This window comes from Scyliorhinus canicula, chromosome 13 (assembly GCF_902713615.1).
Source record: "Scyliorhinus canicula chromosome 13, sScyCan1.1, whole genome shotgun sequence".
In the NCBI taxonomy this organism is placed as follows: domain Eukaryota; kingdom Metazoa; phylum Chordata; class Chondrichthyes; order Carcharhiniformes; family Scyliorhinidae; genus Scyliorhinus; species Scyliorhinus canicula.
The window spans coordinates 90,123,877-90,149,984 of record NC_052158.1 but is presented as its reverse complement, the minus strand read 5'-3'; the positions used below and the strand labels follow the sequence as shown (position 1 = coordinate 90,149,984).

Sequence of the window (26,108 nt, the reverse complement as noted above, 5' to 3'; positions counted from 1 at the left end):
GCCCGCCACCCACGGGAATCCACTTGGCTTGTGTGAAATGCTCACTTAACCACGATCGCTAATTCTCTATTAGCAATAGTACTCAGCTAGAGGCCTCAGCAGTCATTGGGGGTATGAGTGATTGGTGGGGCAGACAGACATGGAAAGGGGTTTGCCCCCAAGATGGGTACACATGGTCCAGGGATTGGCATGGTGATGCCAAGAGCGATTGCACACCCAGCACCTCCAATCCACCCCCCATGGCAGCCCCACCTGCGGAAGGCCCATACCCAGCTGAGCTCCCGAATCCCTGCCGAGAACTGGAGGTGGCAATCCCAGCAGCCCCCCCCCCCCCCCCCCCCAGGCTCTTTGCCTGTTAGCAAATATGGCTACTCACCTCCTCAGCTCCCAACAGAGGCCCTTCCACCAGGGCTTCAAAAGGAGTAATAATCGGTGCCAATCGTTTATTGTATGGAAATGGGGCTTAAGTGGTGATAATTGGTTTCTCGCCACGCTACGGCGAGATCCCGATTTCGCCAATGGGAGCGGGCTGGTTGCATCGCAAACTGCTTGCCGCCTGGCGCGGATCTAATTTTTGGTCTCTCCCGTTATTCACCGGCCTCGTTACACTTAGATATAGAACAGTACAGCACAGAACAGGCCCTTCGGCCCTCAATGTTGTGCCGAGCCATGATCACCCTACTCAAACCCACGAATCCACCCTATACCCGTAACCCAACAACTCGGGCCCACCCGTAACCTTAACCTTACTTTTTTATTAGGACACTACGGGCAATTTAGCATGGCCAATCCACCTAACCCGCACATCTTTGGACTGTGGGAGGAAACCGGAGCACCCGGAGGAAACCCACGCACACAGGGGGAGGACGTGCAGACTCCACACAGACAGTGACCCAGCCGGGAATCGAACCTGGGACCCTGGAGCTGTGAAGCATTTATGCTAACCACCATGCTACCCTGCTGCCCCTAAAACAAATAAGGGGCAATTTAGCGTGGCCAATCCACCTAGCCTGCACATCTTTGGGTTGTGGGGGTGAAACCCCACGCAGGCACGGGGGACAATGTGCAAACTCCACACGGACAGTGACCCAGGGCCGGGATTCGAACCCGGGTCCTCAGCGCCGTGAGGCAGCAGTGCTAACCACTGTGCCACCGTGCTGCCCCACCTTCCAAAAAAAAAAAGAGCAAGAGCGTAACTTGGCCGGAGAATCGTGTCTCTTACCTCCCAGATTAATTCCAGCTCATGTTGCAAAACTGCCACTAAATCCGTTTAACTAAAAAAAAATGAGTGGAAATTGAGTACCAAACAAAATCTGCATTTAAAAAGTGTAGCAGGGGCCACGTGCGCTTAACGCCATCTTTGACAGAAGTATTTTTTGCCTCCAAATTCCTCAGGTCCATCAACAGTGGTTCACCATTGTGCAATTTGGTAAACTGCAATGTTGAAATCAAATCTGCCAATCCCGATTCTGCGGGTCTCAAGATTATTAGTCTGCGGCTAAAATGAACGGCATTAAACTCCCAGACAAGCTATCAGCGTTGCATTTAAAAAAAAAGAATTCCGAGTTTCAGTTCATATTTTATTTCGACAAAACAAGTAAAAGGGTGGAACTATTTCAATCCCTATTATCCCCCCCATGAATGCTGATACTTATACGGTGGGAGGTAGTGCCATTTGCAAAGACAGTGGTCTGATGTGACGCTGGGTGAAGTTTGCAGCACACACATCGTGGGATGTCTTAACGGAAGAGCCAAATCAACTGGGACTGTTGATACTGGCGACTTTCCACAAACGGACACAGCAGCTGCACATAAGAACTCTGTGTGTGTGTGTGTGCCTTATGAGATATTTCCTTCCCATTTTGGATGAGGAGAACAATCTCACCCCAGACCTGGTCACTGCTTTCTGTTCACATTCGCTGAGCAGCTGTTCGCAGCCTGAGGCGGGGCGGACAACCGCTGACACCTTTAAAACCCTGGCTGGAGTCGCAAGGGGATTCGGATTGCTGGTTTGGAACAACCCCCAATAGGAACCGGATTGCGAAAGAGTTCCAGATTTTGTGAAGCCCGCCCACATCTGGCAGTCGAGAGGAGGAGGCGGCGGTCAGCAAGCTTATTTAAAGGGCTAATCCACGGTAAACGCTGGCGAGCTGGAGTTACTTTGAATGAGGGCGGTCCACGTACGAGTAAATTGATCTTCCACAAAAAGACAACCATTTGTTTCTAAGCAAATTGACGCAGTTTTGAAAAGTTGTTTTAGCTACTTGGCAGGTATTTACCTGGTTATGGGCACGGGGATTTGTTTGCATTGTATTCGTTTTAAGCAACCCCGAGGTTAGAATTGGATCCGTGAGATCGTGGGTGTGAAATGTAGTTTCGTAGGACCGAAGAAAAAAAGAAGTGCTGGGGAAACGTAATTCTTTCCTGTTAGCGGGTTTACGACGATGTAGGTTATTCTGGTCTTTAACTAGCTTGTCAAACACTCATAGCATTTAACAAGTACTACCTGCTTGTCGTCAACTGCTGTCAGTGGCAAAGCAAATTCAATTGTATGGATGGCTTTTATTTTTCAGCCAATTAAGAGAAATAGTTCAGAAGCATTTTTTTTTGTATTGTGACACTTGTGTGAAGTGGCTGGTGTGAGTTGGAAACAAAACTTGTTGCTCGCTCTCGGTGCGGTATTTGGTCTCCATCTGTAGAAGTTGCCAATGAAATAACAGTCGCACTATTTAGTGACCACTCGCACTTTGGTGCTTTGACTTTTTTTGTGTGCCGAAGGTGTTGTATAAACACAAGTTGTTCCGAGCCTAATTTTGCTTTGAAAAGTATTTGATATTCGTTATTTCTTTTGAAGAATCCCCGGCGGGTCTCCGTTTTAAAACAACTTTCATTTTGTTGCTTTGATAAACTGGAAAGGCACTTTATTTTTTAAAAGTTGTTTTCTTTCACTAGCTCGCCTAACTTTCAACAGCAAACAAGATCAGCAAATCGGTCCCCTTCAGTGCGTTCAAGGATTGAAAAGATAAAACTGAGAGGAGGCAAACCATAACACATCTCCTCAGAGAAAAGGTTGAGGGGAAAAATGCAGGTATCGAAAGAAACACACAGGAAATTAGTTGTCCAAATGATCTGTCATAATTTAATTTGGAACCTCATGGAAACTCCAAAAAGGCTAAATGATACCGAATACTAACATCTGCCTGAAATGGAAGCAGAAAATACTGGCAAACAACAAATTTCTGTCCTTTTCCCCTCAGACCCACAGTAACTCTCTTCTGCTAAAAAGTAAAAATTGCCATAATCCCAGATGACCACAGGCTGCTTTCCCCGTTTGAAGGGGAAAGTTGACTGGTGACGTGACCTGAAGATCATCACGCCTTGGGCGAGGGACAAGGTTGAGAAGGTGGGGCCTTCATGAATAACCACAGCCAGTATGGGAATTGAACCCAAACTGTTGGCCTTGCTCTGCGTCACAAATTATGTGTATACAGTTTACAGAATAGGGTCGTATATTCTGTTTAAAAAAAACTGCAGCAGGCTAAGCACCTAATGTCATATATAAGAAGATATTAAGTGTTGACAATTCTACAATGAAAATGTGTGGGGGCAGGGAATTTGCTTCCAGGCATTTGATAATTTGAATTTAATATTGATGGCTTGTGATGAATATAAGAAAACTGTCATTTTATATTTTGGGGTTTTTGTAATAATAAAACCTAGGTTAAAATGCTCACTGGCAGTATGTCTACTAGAATGTGATTTATAAACAAGGTAATCATTTATTGCAAGGGTAAGTGTTTTGGATATTAAAAGCCCTTGCCTATTTTCAGATACAGATCTAATGTATTGTTATAACATCTTGAGCCAGGCTAAAATCGAGGTTGTAACGAGACAAAAAAATGCTTTGTGCAGCTAATGGGAGGGGCCAGATTTGTCTGGACAGTCATTGCTTTCAAGGCTCTTAAGATGATCAGAAGATTTTCAGCTTGGTCCCACAAAAGGTTTCTTCCCAAGGACTCTGCACCAAGATAAGCGAGTAAAACCTGATTGTTAACATTACATGCAAGTGGTATTTAAAATACCTGGGTTGCTTAATTAGAATGTAGATGCAGGTATCAGGAAGCAAGTTAAGATGGCATACCTGTTAACTGTGAACCTATTTTTTTGTTGCTAACGTGCTTATTAAAGTTTGTTTTAATATGAAAGCTGTCTACTGGTCAGTGTTATCTTGCAGTGCAGTAACATTTCCTCAGTTTTACCAAATTAAAATAGTTTGAGTTCTAACCGGGGACCTTGACCAAAATTGGGTTCTGGTCTGGACCCATAACAGACAATATTGGTGACATATTTTCTGTTGAAATACTTGGTAAACTCTACCATGCCTGTGCTCCTGAGTCTCGTTTGTCAATTTCTCAGGGTGAAGGTCAGAGGAATAATTTAGATGGGTTCTGATTGGGTTTCTTTCATCAGGTCATCTGTTCAGTTGGTTTTAAGAAAAATGGATGTGGCACCTGCTACAGTACAGCTTGACATTTCCACGTTATATCATAATTTTTCACTCGCCCCTCTGTTCATCTTTTCTGCCATGTCATATGCAATTGGATGAGAGATCAGTTGCACAAAGGGAGGTGACTATTATTTAAAATATATTTTTTTATTCATTCATGGGATGGCCAACATTTATTACCCATCCCTGAGCGTATTTGAAACCACATTACTGTGGATCTGTAGCCCGACCAGGGAAGGCAGATCGATTTCCTTTTTACGAAATTCTAGGTTTAAAAAAATAAAATTTAATTCAAATTTCACCATCAGCCGTGAGAGGATTCAAACCCGGGTCCCTAGAACATGGCTGAGACTCTGAATTACGAGTCTAGTGACAATACCACTATGCCACTGTCTGCCATGGGAGGTGACTATTTAATCATAGTGTGCCTTGTGCACAGTGTTTGAGGTTAAAGTCTTTTAACTTCTGTCCAATACCATCATGTGCATCCACATTTAGATGGATATATTGTATATTTGAGGACAAAAAAAATCTCAGAATGGGATTTGGGCATGGAGCTTACACGAAAAGCATTCCACCTGATGTTTGCTGCCGGCAGCTTATCAGTCTAATCCATTTTGCGTCTTCTGTAGTAAGGTTTTTTTTCAAAGCTTTGTTCTATGATTTAGATTTGACTACATTGAAAACTTGCATGAGGGGAATGATCTACCGGCCACGCTCTTCCTGAAACTCCATGGCCGATAAATGACAGGAGACCAAGCTCCTGGGATCCACCTGACTTGCTACGCAGTGTGAAGCCCACCCATTTTGGGCAGCATCACCTTTTGGCATATGCATATTGGAGCGAGACAGCTAGTCTCACTCTAATATAATAATAATAATTTTTATTAGTGTCGCAAGTAGGCTTACATTAGCCCTGCAATTAAGTTACTGTGAAAATCACCAAGTCACCACACTCTGGCGCCTGTTTGGGTACACTGAGGGAGAATTCAGAACGTCCAATTCACCTAACAAGCGCATCTTTCGGTACTTGTGGGAGGAAACCGGAGCACCCGGAGAAACCCAGGCAGGCACAGGGAGAACGTGCAGACTCTGCACAGTGTCACAAGCCCCGAATCAAACCCAGGTCCCTGGCACTGTGAGGCAACAATGCTAACCACTGTGCTACCGTGCCACCCTATGGAGTTCCCTGAGGTAACCAAGGCATTGGGATCTATCCCCTTCGTCTTGGAGACCTTGAGTGAGTGCCATTCAGTGCTGATCTCCACAAATGGGGAAGAGATGGAAAGGCACTCATGGGGGTCTCCCAGGGGATCGGAGGACACCAGGTGTTTGCCCTCTTGGCAGGATGGGACCCTACCACTGCCACCTCATGGCATGCCAAGGTGGCACTTCCAGGTGACAGTGCCAAGCTGCCACTTTTTAAACCTTGTCATGATTGGTGTAGCGTTGTGCACAGCTCGGGTGTGGGGAGTTGTGGGGGATGGCCCAGGGTTATGAATTGGGGTTTGGAGGGGGGGAGGGGGGGCGGGAGATGGGAGATTTAAATGGTGTCCTGATCTCTCACTGCACTGAGGAGTTCCGGCGAGCAGAAAATGGGGCTGTGCGGCCTAGAGCATGCCTTCCTTGCTAAGGCCCCGTAGCCAGCCAGATGGGCATTAGATAGTGGGGCGTTTCACAGTGCTGTGAGCGCCGGGAAATATGTGGCTAAACGCACTCACTATGGGACTCTGTTCCCATTTGGTTAGATTAAGCCCTAGATATTTTGAGCTTTGTAAAGATTTGCAGTCAGTAAGTTACAAGAACCTTAAGTGGGGCATGGAAAATTGGTCAAAGGTAATGGTGACCACCTTATTCAATAATGAGTTAGGTTTTCCAATCATATAATTGCATAAATTATATGCAATTAAATTGTTTTTGGTGCTTTTACAAATTAGATCAGTTTTAGAAAAAAGTCAGTCTTCAGATTTTAACACAATCAAATGTTCTGGATGTATTTTGATAGACCTTATTTAAAAACTGAAATAATACTTCAACTTTCCTAGTTATTTACTGCGACTCAAATTGCAGCTTTGAAGACATCAAAAGTTCACTTTTTTATTTCTTCCAATGTAGTTTGCAGACTGATTTTCTTTTTTTGTTGTTGTTTTCATCTTGCAGATTTCTATCTGATTTAGTATTTTAATTGCAATGGGAAAAGTAGGCACCTTGATCCTCCTCGGTGTGTTTCTGAAATCTGTTCATTGTCAATGGAAGAACACTCAAGTATCAGAATTTGGGTCAGACCTGGGAATGAAGATTTTCAATCATGTTGCTCAATCTAAACCAACAGAAAACATTATCATGTCACCGAATGGAATTGCTTCTGTACTTGGCATGCTACAGCTAGGCGCGGGTGGAAGAACAAGGCAGCAATTGAACAATGTGCTGAAATACAATTCCTATGGTATGTTACAAGCTTTTGTTTAGCTTTATGCCAACTGCAAAATTCCCTCTCCCAACTTCAGCATTTTAAATCCGATTTTACAACTCTGCCATAGTGGCAGAAAAACAGGTGCAAATTTGTCCTTGATTTTGGGCCGTCTGTTCTCAGTGCCATATCTACCCCAATCCTTTTTCAATTTATTCAGGCATATGTAATGGTTGCTGATTTTTGCAAGCTGTCCACGTGTACACTTTTGATTTTTCTACACAATTAGATTTTTGGTAAGTTAATCTTTTATATCCAAGTACTTCTTATGAATGCAAGTTATTAGAATTATGCCTGCAGAACAGAAGTCTGAACATAGAACATACAGTGCAGAAGGAGCCCATTCAGCCCATCGAGTCTGCACTGACTTATTTAAGCCCTCACTTCCACCCTATACCCTTAACCCAATAACCTCTCCTCACCTTTTTGGTCACTAAGGGCAATTTATCATGGCCAATCCATCTAACCTGCACATCTTTGGATTGTGGGAGGAAACCGGAGCACCCGGAGGAAACCCACGCAGACACGGGGAGAACGTGCAGACTCCTCACAGATAGTGACCCAGCAGGGAATCGAACCTGAGACCCTGGTGCTGTGAAGCCACAGTGTTAGCCACTTGTGCTACCGTGCTGCCGAACTAAGTCTGCCTCTAATTAAGGTACCTTCTATATTGATTTATCCCTTTATAGGTATTTATAGAAAGCTCAAAAGGATCCACAAGTCTTTAACTGAAAGCCGAAATCAGGATATAGTAACTATTGCCAATGGATTATTTGCAGCTAGTGATTTTGCAATGGAACAACCATTTATTAGAACGATTAAAGATGTGTATCAAGCTGTGTTGAGAAGTTTGAGCTTTGAAATTATGATTCTGGAGAAGGTTGTTTGTCGTCCTGTCAGTGGTATTTGGGACCTCAACATCCAGAATCTGAGTGTCACTCAGAAGACACTGGTTGCAATTGCACTGCAAAAAAGCAAGCATTTAGTCTCCAAGTGCTTGACTGCATTCCTATGGGTCTCCTGAGTATATTCTCACAAAACTAAAATACTACAGTTTCTTGCATTTACTGTTTCAGGAAATGTTTCTGTGTATTCTATGAATAAAATTTCAATCTTCCCAAGCACAAACACCAGCCTATCTACTTTTTCACAAAGATTTGGAAATCAGGACTCTGACTAACTTCCTTCAACTAATAAATCAATATGTAAATATTCTGAATCACCCAGAGAAAAAAGTAACGTTTTATAGTGTTGATGATTCAGTTCATAAGCTATTCATTGTGTAGCAATGCAATGCCATATACATCTTAGCAGCTCACATACTGGATGAATTATTTGAATTGTAGATATTTTTCTACATGTATCATAATTCAACTGATTAAACATTTTGGATATTTACATTTGACCTTTGGTGAGTTAATCTTTTATATCCATGTACCTCTTATGAATGCAAGTTATTAGAATTATGCCTGCAGAACAGAAGTCTGCTTCCAAGTAAGGTACTTTCTATATTGATTTATTCCTTTATAGGTATTTACAAAAAGCTCAAAAGGATACACAAGTCTTTAACTGAAAGCCGAAATCAAGATATAGTAACTATTGCCAATGGAATATTTGCACCTAGTGATTTTGCAATGGAACAACAATTTATTAGAAAGACAAAAGATGTGTATCAAGCTGTGTTGAGAAGTTTGAGTTTTGAAAATCCTGTGGCAGCTGCAACAGCAATCAATCAGTGGACTAATAATCAAACCAGAGGTACATAGTTCATCAATGTGAAGACCAGCTGTGGGGAGAGGGGGTGAAAGAAATTGTTGTTTTCTATTTTAAATTGCCAAACCATACATCAGTGTACATAGTTTTCATATTTTGGGGTTTTAAACTTAGTATTGCATTGGACTTAGGAACAGCAATTTTTGTCTGCATGTCAGATATTTAAAAATATTGACTTATTTGGCTCGGTTTTGTTTGCTTCAGTGGATATAATATTGCTAAAATGTTATAATTGTGCTATCTTTTGCAGGTTTGAACTCGGCTGTGGTTGAGTTGCATACAGCATATAAACTTTTTAAAAAGTATTTGCTGGATTCTTTTTCCACAATGAATAAATTTAATTTGCCACTTGCATCTTAACGTGCTCTTTGTAAATTGTTTGCACCAAAGCATGATATTTGAGATTGTGGAGGTATATAATCCACTACCTGATTTATTGAAATCTTACAATTTGGTCTATTTCTTAGGTATGATTACAAATCTAGTTTCTCCAGAAATCCTCGGTGAAGCCACAAGGTTAGTGGTGGTCAATGCTATTTTTTTCAAGGGTTTGTGGAAGTCTCGGTTTCTACCAGAAAATACTCGCAACAGGGATTTCTATGCAGCTGATGGAAATGTGTATCAAGTTCCTATGATGTCCCAAAAATCCACCTTTAACTTTGGTAAGTATCATTAAGAATGCCTGTCTTTAAATCGGTTGGGTACTGATTGTTAAATACAGTGTGTTGGGGCTGGTTCTATCTTGCATTGTGCTGCATTTAACACTTTTTAATAAATGTGCTGTTCAGTATCAAATTGCTAAGTTGTATATTGAGTCATTAAGAGGTGTCTGCTGAAAACACATACTAAATGTTATTTTATACCTTAATAGTACTGTTAACTATCAAGGACATGAGCTTTGGCTTTGTGACAGCTGGTTCCTGACTGAAGTGCTGAACAAATTAAAAATGAGAACCGGGAATTCAAACATCTTCATCCAGATATGGAGTCTGCAGCTTAGTGCATTTTGATGTTTTGGAGCCATGACTGGGGATATGACTGTGCACAGTTCTGTATATAGTTAGCAATGTGACCTACAACCAGCTGGATGCGATGGAGATCTATCGCATGACTCAAGAGTTCTGCCAGTTGGTAATAAGAAATACAAGCGGATAGTCGCACTTAGAGTAGCTCCAGGACAATTCACTCAATTGATTTAGTAGCCGTCATCTGTATTCTAGTTTATCAGTTATCTTTCCATGTGTTTGTTCATAAATCATCTTTCTAGTTAAACAATTAGATGTTCTGTGTACATCATTACAATGATTATATCAGAGAACACAACATGGTACCAGGTGGAGAGAACATTTAGAGATAACGATGGAGAAGACGGGGCGAAATAGGCTGAAGAATGAAAAGAAAAAATCTTCTGAACTAGTGAACTACATCCATTTGTTAAAATTAGAGATGTAAGGTTTGAAGGCACCCCACCAGCTTCAAGTCTCGGGTAACTTAGATAAAAATTGGCATGTTTTCCCGCAGCAATTTAAACTCTTATGTTGTAGACATGGGCCTGCAGGTATAGCTTGACGAGAGGAGTATTGCACTGCTGCAGATGATAGCAGGTCTTCAAGAAATGCAAATGTACAATACCTTCGCCTTGGACAGCAAAGAGGAAAGCAAGAGCTACAATGAGGGGATAAAGTACTTTGAACAGCCTTGCTCTCCGAAGAGAAATTAAACATTTGACCGTTACATATTTCGTGCACTTACCCAAAAAAACAGGCAAATCTTTGATAGCTTTGTAACTGACTTGCGGTTGAAGGCGCAGTCGTGTAATTTTAGTACTCTGTAGTCGTCGATGATCCGTGACCAAATAGTGTTTGGGATATTGAATGATAAATAACTGAGGTTATTATGGGAAGAAGGCCTGAAATGAGAAAATCTGTCAAGATCCGCCATTCGAGTAACCTAGCTGCACAGAGATCAGTACGCTCAACTTGAAACATTTTGGTGCCAATCTAGAAGAAGACGCCAGTGCCATCAGCACTGTGACACAGTTCAATTTTTTTTTAAAACATGGTTTCTGTGCGGGTGTCCATTTTAAGTTGCCGACTGGGTCCACCATCTTGTGCCAGCAGTGCGGCAATCATCATGGGCCACGGCAATGTCCAGCATTTGGGAAAGTATGTTCCAAGTGTGGCGATACAAATCATTTTGCAAAGCAATGTTTTTCGCGTCTAATAGTGGACCAGACCGGATCAGTCAACAGTTGATGAGATGTCCCTTGAACAGTTTTTCATTGCTCTGATTTCAACAAGGCCACGATGAGTCAGACTATGAAAAGTGAAGAAGTCCTACTAACCAGTTGTGACAATAGTGATCGTGAAGCTGATACCATCGAGACAGATGGACAATTCCAGTGATGCTGAACGGCACATTGATAAAATGCAAGCCCGACACCGACACGGGAGCGAGGGCCAACCTCTTCAGTCTGTCTGATTTGCACAGGCTGCGAGTTGGCATTAATCAAATCTCACCTTGCCAATTTCCTTTGTGCACACGGAACAAGTCCATCACCGTAACGGATTCATGTGAGGCCCTGAACCTAGTTGAGCGGCTGTATGTTCCAGGCAGCGCTGCGACAGGGTATCATTATGACTGGCAATGTGGCATAATGGCACACTTGTCCGATGAGATACAAGCGAAGTTAAGTGGAGGGCGACAAGCCAGGTGAAAAGATGAACAAGCCAAATGGAATTCCATAATTCTGGTTAACAATCTTCAAGAATGTGAATTTGCTCAGTGGCATAATACAGGAGCATGGGCTATCCTGAAGCATCTACAAGATGTGAACATTAAATGTTCAGAGCTTGAGCAGCCAATGAGTTTCCCCCTGGAGTTTATGTTTGAACCAAATGAGTATTTTACAAATGAGGTGGTCATGAAAGATTGAGTCGCGAACAATAGGACGATACAACCAGAAATCACGGGATGCACAGGGTGCAGATTGACTGGAGGATAAGAAAAAATGTCACCGAAAACCATTAAAATGCAGCAGAATCATAAGGATCGGGTTACTCGGAAAATGATTATGAAAACTGTACCAAATGACTTTCTTTCTTCAATCCTCCTGAAGTTCCAGAGGATTGGAGTGTTAGATGAACGTTTTGCAGCATGACTCGCTGCTGACTTTGAAATTGGGCACTTGCCCGTAGAATTATGTGAACATGCAACGTCGTACTTTACAGGAGAAACCATTGCAGGTGATATGATGATGATTATGACGACCATGAGTACAATGAGGAAAGTGGAGACGTGTGTGTGTGTGTGTGTGTGTGTGTGTATGAGGACGACTATAAACGCTATTCGGGTGGTTTGGCGGGAGTGACGAGATGATCACAAGGAATGCCCAGTCCGCGCAGGACAATAAGTGTGCGAGCTTGTAGATAGGGTATGCAGAGTAAGATTGCAGTAGCGGTCACATCAGATGACAGCAACCCATTTGCGAACAGGCTGATAACTGAAGAAATCGTCCCCATTCTGGAGAAACTGGCTCCAGAGGTGTACGGTGAATCATCTCCTGCCACTAAATAGTTCCTGCAGCGGACTCCCCAATACTTGAGGCCACTCCACCGAGAGACGTAATAGAAGAGCAGAAGGATGCATCTTCATGCAGTTCTACAATGAAAAATGAAACTTGTATCATCCTATCAGATGAGCCATTAATCAGCTCTTCAGCAAAAGACGACCCATATATCGTCCTATCAAGTGAGGATGAGCCACCAAAATGAAGGAGCAGCACCCAATGTTGGGGACGTTGATCCAGCCCAGACACCAGAGTGCATGACTTTGCAGACTTGACTGCAATTGCGCAATCATCCAAAAATATGCTGATACTGGATGTTTCTGCAGATGGGCATGCAACTCCGCATGTGGACAACCATAGATCGACCAAAACTCATTGGTCCAGCTAAGGCTCTGAAATCAGCTATGATGGGGAAAAGCACTATAAGTAACTAGTCCCATGGCAGAGTCCAGCGGCATGACAGGTGCCACCAAAGCAAAAAAGAAAGCGGCGCAGTCAGAGGATCCCTCCCATGAGGAGGAAGAAAGAGTGGAGGATACCATGGGTTGAACCCATGGTACAGAAGAAAGAGGCATCCGTGTCTTAAGAGTTTGTCTACTCTACGTCATTGATCAGAATAATAGCTTTATGTCCCAGTCAACATCCTGGCCCTGAAAGGCTGCCACGTATTCTCACAGTGGACCGAATTAACCATCCCTTACAATCGGCAATGTGCCAGATAGGCAAGAAAGCGCACGACAATGCAGCTAAGGTCCAATAAGCTGAGCGGCAGAGACACATTCATCGGGCATATCATGTTGCGTGAAGCACAATCTGTATACATGAAGCACATCTGTCTACATGACATGTGTAAAATGATAATGCAGATCCTGCTTTGCAAGGCACATTTCTATTTGAATAGAAATGCTAACAGTTCCAGAGGAAGGGGAATGTGGTGATATGCCTATTGCACAGTTCTGAATGTGACCTCCAACCAGCTGGTGGTGATAGAGATCTATGTCCTGACTCCAGACTCCTGCTCGTTGGTAGTAAGACTTATAAGAGGATAGTCACACTTCGAGTAGCTCCAGGACAATTTACTCAATTGATTTAGTAGCCATCATCTGTATTCTAGTTCATCAGTTATCTTTCCATATGTTGGTTCATAAATCATCTTTCTAGGTAAATGACTAGAGGTTCTATGTACATCATTACAACAGTTATATCGCAGAACACAATGTCATTATTTTTCTTCCTAATTCTGAGGCCCAAGGTTGCTCTGGTAGCCTTGGTGCCACACTAACAAAGCCAGTTCAGCAGAGACCAGCAATTGAACCTTTATCTTTTCTGATCTGTGTGTCTCAGTAACAAACTGTTAAACTAGATAAGCAAGGGTGCTCTGGATGTAAATTTTGAATGCGTGTGTTGATATTTTACATATGATCTATACTTCATCTCTGCAAATCTGAGTAGTTTAATTGTTCACTACAATGCAATTGTAAGAAAGGCAGCAACTGATTTGTGAAAAGGTGTAATCTCATCCCCAGGAACTGCACAAGATCAGCATTCTATTTTCTTTTAGCTTTGGTAGCTTGAATGCTGTTGATTATTGCATTAAAATCACTGGTGCTCAATCTGTCTATGAATTAAATAGGTTTGATGGTCAATAGTATTTTAATCTGATCACTCTTGTTTTCATAGCGCGAGATTATAACTGCATACTAGATTTGGCAAACCAGGATTTGAACATCAGCATCTCTTATTTATCTTTAAACTTAAGACATGCTATCTTAATTTTATTTTGCAGGTATGGCCCTCACACCGACTAATGTGAAATATTATATCCTTGAGCTGCCGTACCATGGAGGCACTATCAGTATGTTTGTTGTTGTTCCAGAGGATATTAATATCCAACTCTATGCAATAACGCCTTACCTAAATGTACAAGCTATAAACAGCTGGAAGTCAGTCATGAGAGAAAAAAAACTTGATATTGCCTTACCTAGGTAAGTGTGAATATTTGCTTTTTAAACCCATATGGCAAAAAGGAAACGGTCACGCTCTAGTTCTAATGCCATGTTTGAAGCTTGCCATCCATTTGTAGTATAATATTGATTTAACTAATAGAAGTACATTGTTCACCACATGCCTGTATTAAGATTTTTATTCTGGCTACTCATCCTTTTTTAATAATTTGACTTCGCTAGAAGCAAACTGATTTACTAGCAAATGTGTATTTGGGCTTATGTTAAAAACTGTGTTGTAGATTCACCGCTGAGGCAGAAACCAACCTGGAGAGTCCCCTTTCAATTCTTGGCATCACTGATATGTTTGACGAGATAAAGGCTAATTTTGGAAAGATTAGCAGTAAGTAATTGAATCTTTTGTCAGAGAAATTTCTAGAGATATTTTTGATGATGTACACTTTTTTTTTGTTAAACTGCCTTCATTATGCTGCAGGATCGGGCCAACTGTATGTTTCACAAATACTTCAAAAGGCTAAAATCGAAGTGAATGAAGATGGAACTAAAGCTTCAGCAGCAACAGGCAAGTTTGTCAGCATTTCAAACTATAGTAAATTTGTGCATTATTTTAGAAGAGTGTACTTAATGCACTAAAACAGAACATTACTCAACTACAGTGAGCTGGATATGTAACTAATTTATTTTGGGTAATTATTAAAAAGCATGTGCTGAGTTGCACAAATATGAGCTAGCCTTAACATGTGCTGCCAGAAAGACTTGTTTATGTTTTGGTGTAATCGGTGATCATGACCCAAGTATGTATCAGTATTGAGAAGAATCTTTCCCTCCCAATTTCCACTCTGTTTGGGCAACAACCTCAGTCATTGAATCTCCCTCTCTTGTCCCCCTCCCTCCTTTAGTTGGTAACTGTTTGAGCAACAACCTCAGTCAATGACTCTCTCTCTCTCTTTCCCCCTCTCTTATCCACCTCCCTCCAACAACCTCAGTCATTGAGACGTTTGATGACTTCTGCATCGTTCAGTGATGGATCTCAAAGCTGCAATGAGAACAGCATCAGGGATGTTTAAGTCCATTCCAACTGTGCGGTTTCTCTAGCTGTTCTACACTGCCACTCCTGCCATTCACTGTGATGCCCTTGTGCTCCACGATGGGAAAAGGCATCCACAACACTGATCCTCCCATTCATAGACATGGAAAAACCTACCACATAAGCACTTAAAATCATACAGACCATTCCAGGAAATGGCAACTAATATTCATGTTGACATCAACCCACTATCCAGATAGTCAAAATTATGGGATTGTTGTAGCATAACGAATCAACTCATCAAGACCTTGCTTTGACCGCCTGTGAGACGGTGAACAGCACCCAACTGAATTGGCACATGAATGGATTGCAGCCACTAGCTCCAATAGTGGAAGATGAGGGGCAACCTGAAATGCAATTTGTGACCATTGATTCCAAATCATGAAACCCATAACATCAACCTGTCCACTAAGATCTGTTATGGAAGGCACCTCACATGCTGTTTGGGAGGCCATCTCACAGACAGGCAAACTGGAATAATAGGATTAGAATAGTTAGGTGCTTGATGGTTGGCGCAGACATGATAGGCCGAAGGGACTCTTACTGTGCTGTAAAACTCTATGATGTCCAAATGTTCCAAGAAGGTAGCTCACCACCACCTTCCTAAGGGGACTTGAAATGGGCAATAAATGCTGGCCTAGCTAGCGGTATCCACATCCCATGAATGAAAAAAGAAAAGCTGATGTCGTTATATGAAAATAATAGCACTGGTGCAGCTCCAAAAGTTTGAGAATGAGTCAATTTTTGCGGTGTTATTTGTGCAACTGTGGTGGAATCAGTCTAATCTGGGCATTGGTGTTTAAAATGAGATGTTGGAGCATGGATGCAAAGCTCAGTGATCCAAGAGGCCAGTGCAACTACAAGCTGTACCTAGCCCTTTGGGTGTAAATGTGCATTCATTGAGAACTGAGAAATTCCTGTTCCTCAGTTTCTTGCGTAGAACATAGAACATTACAGCGCAGTACAGGCCCTTCGGCCCACGATGTTGCGCAGTCCTGTGAAACCCCTCTAAAATCCCTCTACACTATTCCCTTATCATCCATATGCCTATCCAATGACCATTTGAATGCGTTTAGTGTTGGCGAGTCCACTACTGTTGCAGGCAGGGCATTCCACGCCCTTACTACTCTCTGAGTAAAGAACCTACCGCTGACATCTGTCCTATATCTATCTCCCCTCAATTTAAAGCTATGTCCCCTCGTGCTGGACATCACCATCCGAGGAAAAAGGCTCTCACTGTCCGCCCTATCTAATCCTCTGATCATCTTGTATGCCTCAATTTAGTCACCTCTTAACCTTCTTCTCTCTAACGAAAACAGCCTCAAGTCCTTCAGCCTTTCCTCATATGATCTTCCCTCCATACCAGGCAACATTCTTGTAAATCTCCTCTGTACCCTTTCCAATGCTTCCACATCCTTCCTATAATGTGGCGACCAGAACTGCACACAATGCTCCAAGTGTGGCCGCACCAGAGTTTTGTACAACTGCAACATGACCTCATGGCTCCGAAACTCAATTCCTCTACCAATAAAAGCTAACACATCGTACGCCTTCTTAACAACCCTCTCAACCTGGGTGGCAACTTTCAGGGATCTATGGACATGGACACCGAGATCTCTCTGCTCATCCACACTACCAAGAATCTTTCCATTAGCCCAGTACTCTGCCTTTCTGTTATTCCTTCCAAAATGAATCACCTCTCACTTTTCTGCATTAAACTCCATTTGCCACCAGTCAGCCCAGCTCTGCAGCTTATCTATGTCCCTCTGTAACTTGTAACATCCTTCTGCACTGTCCACAACTCCACCGACTTTAGTGTCATCTGCAAATTTACTCATCCATCCTTCTACGCCCTCTTCCAGGTCATTTATAAAAATGACAAACAGCAAAACAGATCCTTGTGGCACACCATTAGTAAATGGACACCAGTCAGAGCATTTCCCATCAACCACCACTCTTTGTCTTCTATCAGCTAGCCAATTGCTAAATCACCCTGAATCCCATGCCTCTGTATTTTCTGCAATAGCCTACCATGGGGAACCTTATCAAACGCTTTACTGAAATCCATATACGCCACATCAACTGCTTTACCCTCATCCACCTGTTTGGCCACCTTCTCAAAGAACTCAATAAGGTTTGTGAGGCACGACCTACCCTTCACAAAACCATGTTGACTATCTCTAATCCAATTATTCCTTTCCAGATGATTATACATCCTATCTCTTATAAACCTTTCCAAGACTTTTCCCACAACAGAAGTAAGGCTCACTGGCCTATAGTTACCGGGGTTATCTCTACTCCCCTTCTTGTACAAGAGGACAACATTTGCTATCCTTCAGTCCTCTGGCACTATTCCTGTAGACAAAGATGACTTGAAGATCAAAGCCAAAGGCTCAGCAATCTCCTCCCTAGCTTCCCAGAGAATCCTAGGATAAATCCCATCTGGCCCAGGGGACTTATCTATTTACACACTTTCCAGAATCGCTAACACCTCCTCCTTATGAACCTCAAGCCCTTCTAGTCTACTAGCCTGTATCTCAGTATTCTCCTCGACAACTTTGTCTTTTTCCTGTGTGAATACTGACGAAAAATACTCATTTAGCACCTCTCCTATCTCCTCGGACTCTACGCACAACTTCCCACTATGTCCCTGACTGGCCCTACTTTTACCTTAGTCATTCTTTTATTCCTGACATACCTATAGAAAGCTTTAGGGTTATCCTTGATCCTACCTGCCAAAGACTTCTCATGTCCTCGCTTGGCTCTTCTTAGCTCTCTCTTTAGAGCCTTCCTAGCTAACTTGTAACTCTCAAGAGACCCAACTGAACCATCACGTCTCATCTTCACATAAGCCTCCTTCTTCCTCTTGACAAGTGATTCAACTGCTTTAGTAACCCATGGTTCCCTCACTTGACCACTTCCTCCCTACCTAACAGGTACATACTTATCAAGGACACGCAGTAGCTGTTCCTTGAACATGCTCCTGTTATGGAACACTACTGTTGCAGGCAGGGCATTCCCATCCCCTGCAGTTTTCCTCTGCAGGCGATGCATCCTAAATCTTGCCTCATCGCATCATAATTGCCTTTCCCCCAGCAATAACTCTTGCCCTGTGGTTTATACCTATCCCTTTCCATCGCTAAAGTAAACATAATCGAATTGTGGTCACTATCACCAAAATGCTCACCTACCTCCAAATCTAACACCTGTCCTGGTTCATTACCCAGTACCAAATCCAATATGGCCTCGCCTCTTGTTGGCCTATCTACATACTGCATCAGGAAACCCTCCTGCACACATTGGACAAAAACAGATCCATCTAAAGTACTCGAACTATAGTGTTTCCAGTCAATATTTGGAAAGTTAAAGTCCCCCATAACAACTACCCTGTTATTTTCGCTCCTATCCAGAATCATATTTGCAATCCTTTCCTCTACATCTCTGGAACTTTTCGGAGGCCTATAGAAAAGCCATAACAGGGTGACCTCTCCTTTCCTGTTTCTTAACTCAGCCCATACTACCTCAGTATTCGAGTCCTCATCAAATGTCCTCTCAACCACTGTAATACTGTCCTTGACTAACAATGCCACCCCTCCCCCTCTCTTACCACCTTCCCTGAACTTACTGAAATATCTAAACCCCGGCACCTGCAACAACCATTCCTCGCCCTGCTCTATCCATGTCTCCGAAATGGCCACAACATCGAAGTCCCAGGTACTAACCCATGCCGCAAGCTCACCCACCTTATTCCGGATGCTCCTGGCATTGAAGTAGACGCACTTTAGACCACCTTCCTTCCTGCTGGTACACTCCTGCAACTTTGAAACCTTACTCATGACCTCACTACTCTCAGCTTCTTGTGTACTGGAGCTACAATTCAGGTTCCCAATCCCCTGCTGAACTAGTTTAAACCCTCCCGAAGAGCATTAGCAAACCTCCCCCCAAGGATATTAGTACCCCTCTGGTCCAGGTGTAGACCATACCGTTTGTAGATGTCCCACCTACCCCAGAATGAGCACCAATTGTCCATGAATCTGAAACCCTCCCTCCTGCACCATCCCTGCAGCCACGTGTTCAACTGCTCTCTCTCCCTATTCCTCGACTCGCTAGCACGTGGCACGGGTAACAACCCAGAGATAATAACTCTGTTTGTTCTAGCTCTAAGTTTCCACCCTGAATTCCTGCCTTACATCCCTATCCTTTTTCCTACCTATGTCGTTGGTACCTAATGTGGACCACGACTTGGGGCTGCTCCCCCTCCCCTTAAGGATCCCGAAAACACGATCTGAGACATTGCGGACCCTGGCACCTGGGAGGCAAAACACCAACCGTGAGTCTCTCTCGTTCCCACAGAATCGCCTATCTATCCCCCTAACTATGGAGTCTCCAATGACTAATGTTGTACTCCTTTCCCCCTTCCTTTCTGAGCAACAGGGACAGAATCTGTGCCCGAGACCTGTACCCCATGGCTGACCCCTGGTAAGTCGTCCTCCCCCAACAATATCCAAAGCGTTATACCTGTTACTAAGGGGAACGACCACAGGGGATTTGTGCTGACTGCTTACCCCCAGCCCCCCTCACCATCACCCATCTATCTTTATTCTTTGGTGTAACTACCTCCCTGAAGCTTTTATCTATGACCCCCTCTGCCTCCCGAATGATCCGAAGTTCATCCAGTTCATGCATGTGGCAGAGGCATGCTTCAGCAAGTGTAACTCCAGCATGGCACAAATGATTATATAACCTGAGTTCTGGTGCAGTTGCCTTTTTAAAAATATGGCAAATTATGTGGCAATTTCTACTATTGAATTAATTATTTTCTGTAGAAATACTCCATGCCATTAGTTTCAATCCATGACTCTGGCAGCAAGAGTTTATCTGAATAAAATACTGCACTGACTTCCAGTTGGAAATGTTAAAGTCCAACACAATTTTTCATGCCAAACTACGGACTATTGACTAGCTTTGGTAATTTGTTACCGGTTACTTTAAGAATTTGACTAGATTTCAGAGCTTCACTTAAAATAATGCAAAGCAAAACCATTTTAAAATAACTTCTATATGCTGGAGCTGTGATCTGCTTTGCAATACATTTCCGTTAACTATAGTTTAATTTCTTACAGCTGCTGTTATTATGCTAAAATCATTCCGGATAACCCCTCCCTTTGTGGTGAACCGATCATTCCTCTATATTTTACACCACAATCCTACAGGTAAGTAACTTTTTTTTAAAAAAAAGTATTTTGTCACACATGATAATTTATAACTCAGTTGACCAATCATGGGTCAATTTTATATTCAACGGAAAGAAGTTAATATTTGGGAGAATTCTCACAATGGTCCGTCATAACAAACTTTGCATTTTTGTAGCAGAATCAAGCATGGGTTCAGTGCCATGATTTATTATTGTGTCACCTTCGAAAATCATGTTGGTAGTATCAGCATTTCCAGAGCTCTCTCAATGAATGGTTTAGATCTGGAATGCACTGCCTGGAATTATGGTGGTAGCAGGTTCAGTCGGGGCATTCAAGAGGGCAACGGATTGTTTGTTTCTATTCAAGTAATTTATGTGCAGGAGAATGGCACACAATGCTCGTTTGCAGAGCTGGTGCCGACACGATAGGTCAAGTGGCCTCCTATGCTGTAACAATTCTGTGAATTACCTAAATTTAAGGTTTTCTTAAAGCACTAGCTCTAAGCTTTCATGCAATATTCACCTTCCTCTAGGAATCATTGCACTTCATAACTCACCACAGAATACACTTAACAGTGGCCTTGGACACATTTAGGCACCGCTGGGGCTTCCTGTCATATCTTGCAGAAAAATTTGAGCAATCTAAAGGACAATAATTCTGCTGAATTTTGATCTACAGCGACTGAAGTGGCATGCTATTAAATCAGCAAATACAAAATTTCAGACCCCTGGAATTCCCCTTGTACCAACTCCACCCATCGGAAGTTTCTGTAAAAGGAATACCTGGGTTAAAATAATCCTAAAATAACTATACCCTCTCCTGAGCAGTCTTCAAACCTCCATGGAATTGCAGCAGTACACTGGTTAATTGAGACATCTAGTGACAAGAAAGAGGTACTGCACAAGCTTGGCTGAAACTAATTTTAAAATGTACTAAAACAATCCCTTCTCTTTCCAATAAATAGAGATATTGTATTTCTGAGCTGAAATGGAACGTTTCATCACCAAGACTGGTCATCAGGTTCATCAAGTTTTCCTTTGATTCACTTGAGGCTAATCCCAGTCTTGCGCTTTAAATTAATTCCCTTTTAAAATTATTGATAGTCTGCTTCAACAGTTTCTAGCAAATGATTCAATTTTCTAATACCTGCCTTTAGAGCTAACATCTGCTTTCTTGTTATGGTCATCCCAAATGTATTTCATTGACCAGAGCAAATAATTTATCTCTGATTTCCCCCTTACCATTACCCTTCATGTAGCCCTCCATCATCCCATAGAATCCCTACAGTGCAGAAGGAGGCCTTTTGGCCTAGCTCCGACCCTCCAAAAGTACATTCTACCTAGGTCGACTTCCCTGCCCTATACACAATCGCTGAGGCAGCAGTGCTAACCAACATGCCACTCGTTTTCGCCTTTGTAATTCTATCTGTACCAGGACTGAAAGAGGTTATAGGAAGGAAAGGGTGCAGAGGAGATTTACCAGAATGTTGCCTGGTATGGTGGGAAGATCTTATGAGGGAAGGCTGAGGGACTTGAGGCTGTTTTCATTAGAGAGAAGAAGGTTAAGAGGTGACTTAACTGAGGCATAAAAGATGATCAGAGGATTAGATAGGGTGGACAGTGAGAGCCTTTTTCCTCGGATTGTGATGTCTAGCACGAGGGGACATAGCTTTAAATTGAGGGGAGATAGATATAGGACAGATGTCAGAGGTAGTTTCTTTACTCAGAGTAGTAAGGGCATGGAATGCCCTGCCTGCAACAGTAGTGGACTCGCCAACATTAAGGGCATTTAAATGGTCATTGGATAAACACATGGATGATACGGGAATAGTGTAGATGGGCTTTAGAGTGGTTTCACAGGTCGGCGCAACATCGAGGGCCGAAGGGCCTGTACTGCGCTGTAATGTTCTATGTTCCTTTGTGTGTACATAACTCTAAGCTCTTGTTTCTAACATTGAAGTGAATCTATGCATATCTTGTTTCTTGTTGGAACAGAGTTACAAAGTAGTCTTCAAACTGCAGCCTAATTGAGGATTTTCTAAAAGTTGTTCCATACGATGTCTCAAAGTCATTTTGTTAAATTCAGCTATTTATTATAAAGCAGCATGGATAGGCGAGCTTGTAGAGGGGAAAACTTGATTTTACTGTGGGCTAAAAAATATGCCAGAATTGGCAAAGAACTTTAAAACTGTCCTGCTGAAATCTTTCATAATATATAATACTGTGCTGCATTTTGGGAGGCCAGACAAGGAGTGGGAGTATGTTCCAATAGAAGGTCATGGAATGGCATGAGGAGCAGCAATTTCCAAAAATTCTCTGAACTTGCAAGTTGACACGTCCAAAATTCTATTTGTTTTTTAAATGGTTTTTATAATCAGGATGTAAAATGTTATCATACACCGTTGTATGCAAATATTGAAAGGTACACATACATTCAGTTAATATTGTCATCAATCTCAGTTCTGACTACCTCCTTCACTGATTTACATGCTATGCTAGTTTTCATTATCTTATTTAGAAATTTTATATCCTTTTACTTATCCTGTTTGTTTTTGTCAATCCTCTTTGCATGTAGTTTATTTATGCTTATTAGATGTACGTTTGGAACTTGCTTTCCTTTCCACTATCTATGTATTTTCTCCCCCTTTTTCCCCCCTGCTATATTATTTTAAATCATTCTCCACAGTGCTTGATAATTTGTTCCAGAATCCAAACCCTACACTGTGGGGCTGATCCGGTTTGTTGTGCTGAGGTTCAAAGTATCTTGGCAGTCTGGCCTAATAGCATGCAATCAACTGTGGTGGATAATTGCCAGTTGAGGAAGGTGCAAAATCCAGCTGCTCTTGTGTTGAACCAGCCAACTATGGGCTGGTAATGGTGGGGGTCCTGCTTGCCACCCCCCCCCCCCCCCTCCTCCTAGCTCCACTGAAATGCAAGGAGATAAAATGTGTAGAGGTTCCAGCAACAGTCTGCGTAAGCACTGACGTTCCATGGTAATATACAAAGCATGCTGCCCAAGTATTGATCTACAAAAATAGCGTTGGCATTGTACAACAGGTACCGCTGATTTTCTTTTGAATGTAGTCCATGTTAGAAATCACTAGACGTCAGCTTTTAGAATGGCTGTTAAATATATGGGGGGGGGGGGGGGGGTAGGGGAGAGAATAATAGGTCTGGGGGATAGGTAATTTCAACTCTTAAGCTAAACATACTTTCATTATCGATGCTTATGTTTGTGGGAAAGCTTCAATGTTTACAAAGTAAGTATTGTAATTTCAGAGAGTGCTACATACATACAACTCTCAAACTATCCATTTGAAACCTGCTTAACTGAAATGTATAACATGGTGTGATTTACACACTAACTGGGTTTCTCTTGAATTGTCTATGCAGGGACAGTCCTTTTTATTGGGCAAGTTTCAAAACCATAAGAAGCCAGTGTCAATTGGATAAGTTTCGAAATGATTTTCCAGTATCAATGGAGGAAATGTCAAAATTGCTGGCTTCAAGTGATTTGATGATGAAAAGCAGTGCTTATTATGTACAAACACTGACTTTAAGAATGAAAACAATATAACCGAACAATATTTTGTCTTGTATAGAATGTTTACAATATTTTTTCACAATAAGTATGCAATGATTTCTTTCTGTACCTAAATTCTGTATTGCACCGGAGAGGAACACTAAACTTGGACAAGTATTGTCATTGAAATCACAATGAAATTTTGCATGAAAATGCTCAAAGCCGTTCGTTTAGAATATGATGAAATTAGCGTTCTTCAGAGGGTAACGGGTTGGATTTTCCCCGCAGCGTGATTTGTGGAGGCAGCTCACCATTGGCAGGCAGTGGGATCTTTTGATCCCTCTGCTGTTCTATGCCCACCCTCACCCTCCGGGAAACCCGCGCAGGCGTTTGCAGTCAGCGGGAGCGGATGATCCCGCTGGGAGAACAGCGGGAGAATTCTGGCCACAGGTTTTAAATGTTTGACGCTTCCGTGCTTCTTATTACTCCTCTTGTTTGATTTCTTGGACTATTAGCCACCATCTCCCTTCATGTCAGTGAGGGAGGTTCTACACAATTACACTCCATTTTAAAGGCATAAAATAGGAGGGAGGGAATGCTTCAGGCCAAAGTTTTACCAATTTAGAGTTTAAATGTTTTAGGATGCAAAATCTAGAATTTCATAATTGCCTTACTATGCGAGTCACTAAGTCACTGCCCAAAGGTCTTTTTCAATACTAAGAAGCTCTTAAGAGAAAAACCATTCACTTTCCTTGACTAGATGCAGGAGTAATTGTGTATTAATATTTATTGCAGCACAAGAAATTGAATAATGGTAGCAAAAATCTTTCTCAATTTGATTTTAAAGAATGCTTTGTACTAAATTAATGGGATGGATTCTCCATTGGTACTATGTCCCCCACGCCGGCGTCAAAACCGTGGAGGTTTACTCCTGAAAATCTTGGAATAAAGGGACATGAATTCCCAGCCCTACAGGGGGCTAGCAGGGACCTGGAGTAAATCTCTCAGCTTTTGCTGCAGATACAGGCCCCTGCACTTCCAGGTCAGAGGCCATGCATGCACAAGGCGGTGGCCTCCAGCGGCTGCGCTACGCTTCATGGTGGACTTGGACTGCGGAGATAGACCCCCTGATCGGCCACGCACCCGACCCTCAAACCCCGCACAATCAGGATGGATGCAGAGGATGTCGAAGTAGGCCTCTGGCAATGGCCCCAGGCAGCACGGCAATGGCTCAAGGCCACTTCCCGAGTACGCCGCTTTTCGGGGCCTGCAGAATCGGTGACCTGGCGCCGGTCCCGATTTCTTGTGCGAACAACGATTCTCTGTCCCCTCGCCGGCTGCGAGTTCGGTGCGAGGGTGCGGAGAATCCAGCCCAATATTTTTTAATTGCCAATAACCTTTCCCTTCAATTTAAATGTTAGCAGAACCTGGTGCTTTCCCTGAATATTACTGCCTCATTGCTCAATTGTGAAAGCATATAAAGTGTAGCCGGATATAAATTAAATGTAGTGTGGAGACCTTTAAATGCTCAAAATGTGTTTAATTCCAAATTTTGTGTTGCCTTCAAAATTATACGGCCAGTGTAGAACATTTACCATCCACAGTGGAAATATTTTTTAATGTTTTAATAAAATGTGAATTTAGTCCACCATTTCTGCTTGACTGTCTTTTTTTGTGCCACCCAGATGTCTTTCGAACAAAGAAATACTTTGAATCTATTCTTTGGAGATTTTTTGTGGATTTCAATTTTTAAATCCAACTTTGCAATCCGAGTCCAGTATCCCAATTCCAATGCATAATTTACAAAGTTAAGCCTCCTCTGGCACCCCTCCATAGATCTTGAGCATAGAATGGATACAGGATCAAAATCTTGTTTATACTTCATTGTGACTTTTTGTCAGAACTTTGGGGGGAAAAGTAACTTTGCCAGGCAGTGACGATATGGAAATTTGGCATGTTAATGATGCATAAGATTGCAAACTAGTGTACAATATTGCGATCCCAACTCTCTGGCATGTGATT

At 42.4% G+C, this 26,108-nt stretch overlaps 1 protein-coding gene across 3 annotated transcripts; it reads left to right on the top strand.

The window, feature by feature from the left end:
• The first annotated feature begins 1,696 nt into the window (after positions 1-1,696).
• Positions 1,697-25,737, top strand: serpine2 (serpin peptidase inhibitor, clade E (nexin, plasminogen activator inhibitor type 1), member 2). Of its 3 annotated transcripts, XM_038816325.1 has the most exons (10): positions 2,142-2,271; positions 2,953-3,088; positions 6,668-6,953; positions 8,508-8,735; positions 9,218-9,412; positions 14,105-14,303; positions 14,564-14,664; positions 14,758-14,844; positions 20,493-20,582; positions 23,957-25,737. In XM_038816325.1, exons 3-10 carry the CDS (start codon positions 6,698-6,700, stop codon positions 23,992-23,994), a joined length of 1,194 nt encoding a protein of 397 aa, XP_038672253.1. In that variant the 5' UTR covers positions 2,142-2,271; positions 2,953-3,088; positions 6,668-6,697; the 3' UTR covers positions 23,995-25,737. The 3 variants fall into 3 exon arrangements, with proteins under 3 accessions (XP_038672252.1, XP_038672251.1, XP_038672253.1); XM_038816324.1 differs by lacking the exons at positions 2,142-2,271; positions 2,953-3,088 and adding an exon at positions 1,697-2,135; XM_038816323.1 differs by lacking the exon at positions 2,953-3,088 and having other exon boundaries at positions 1,698-2,271.
• The last annotated feature ends 371 nt before the right edge of the window (positions 25,738-26,108 follow it).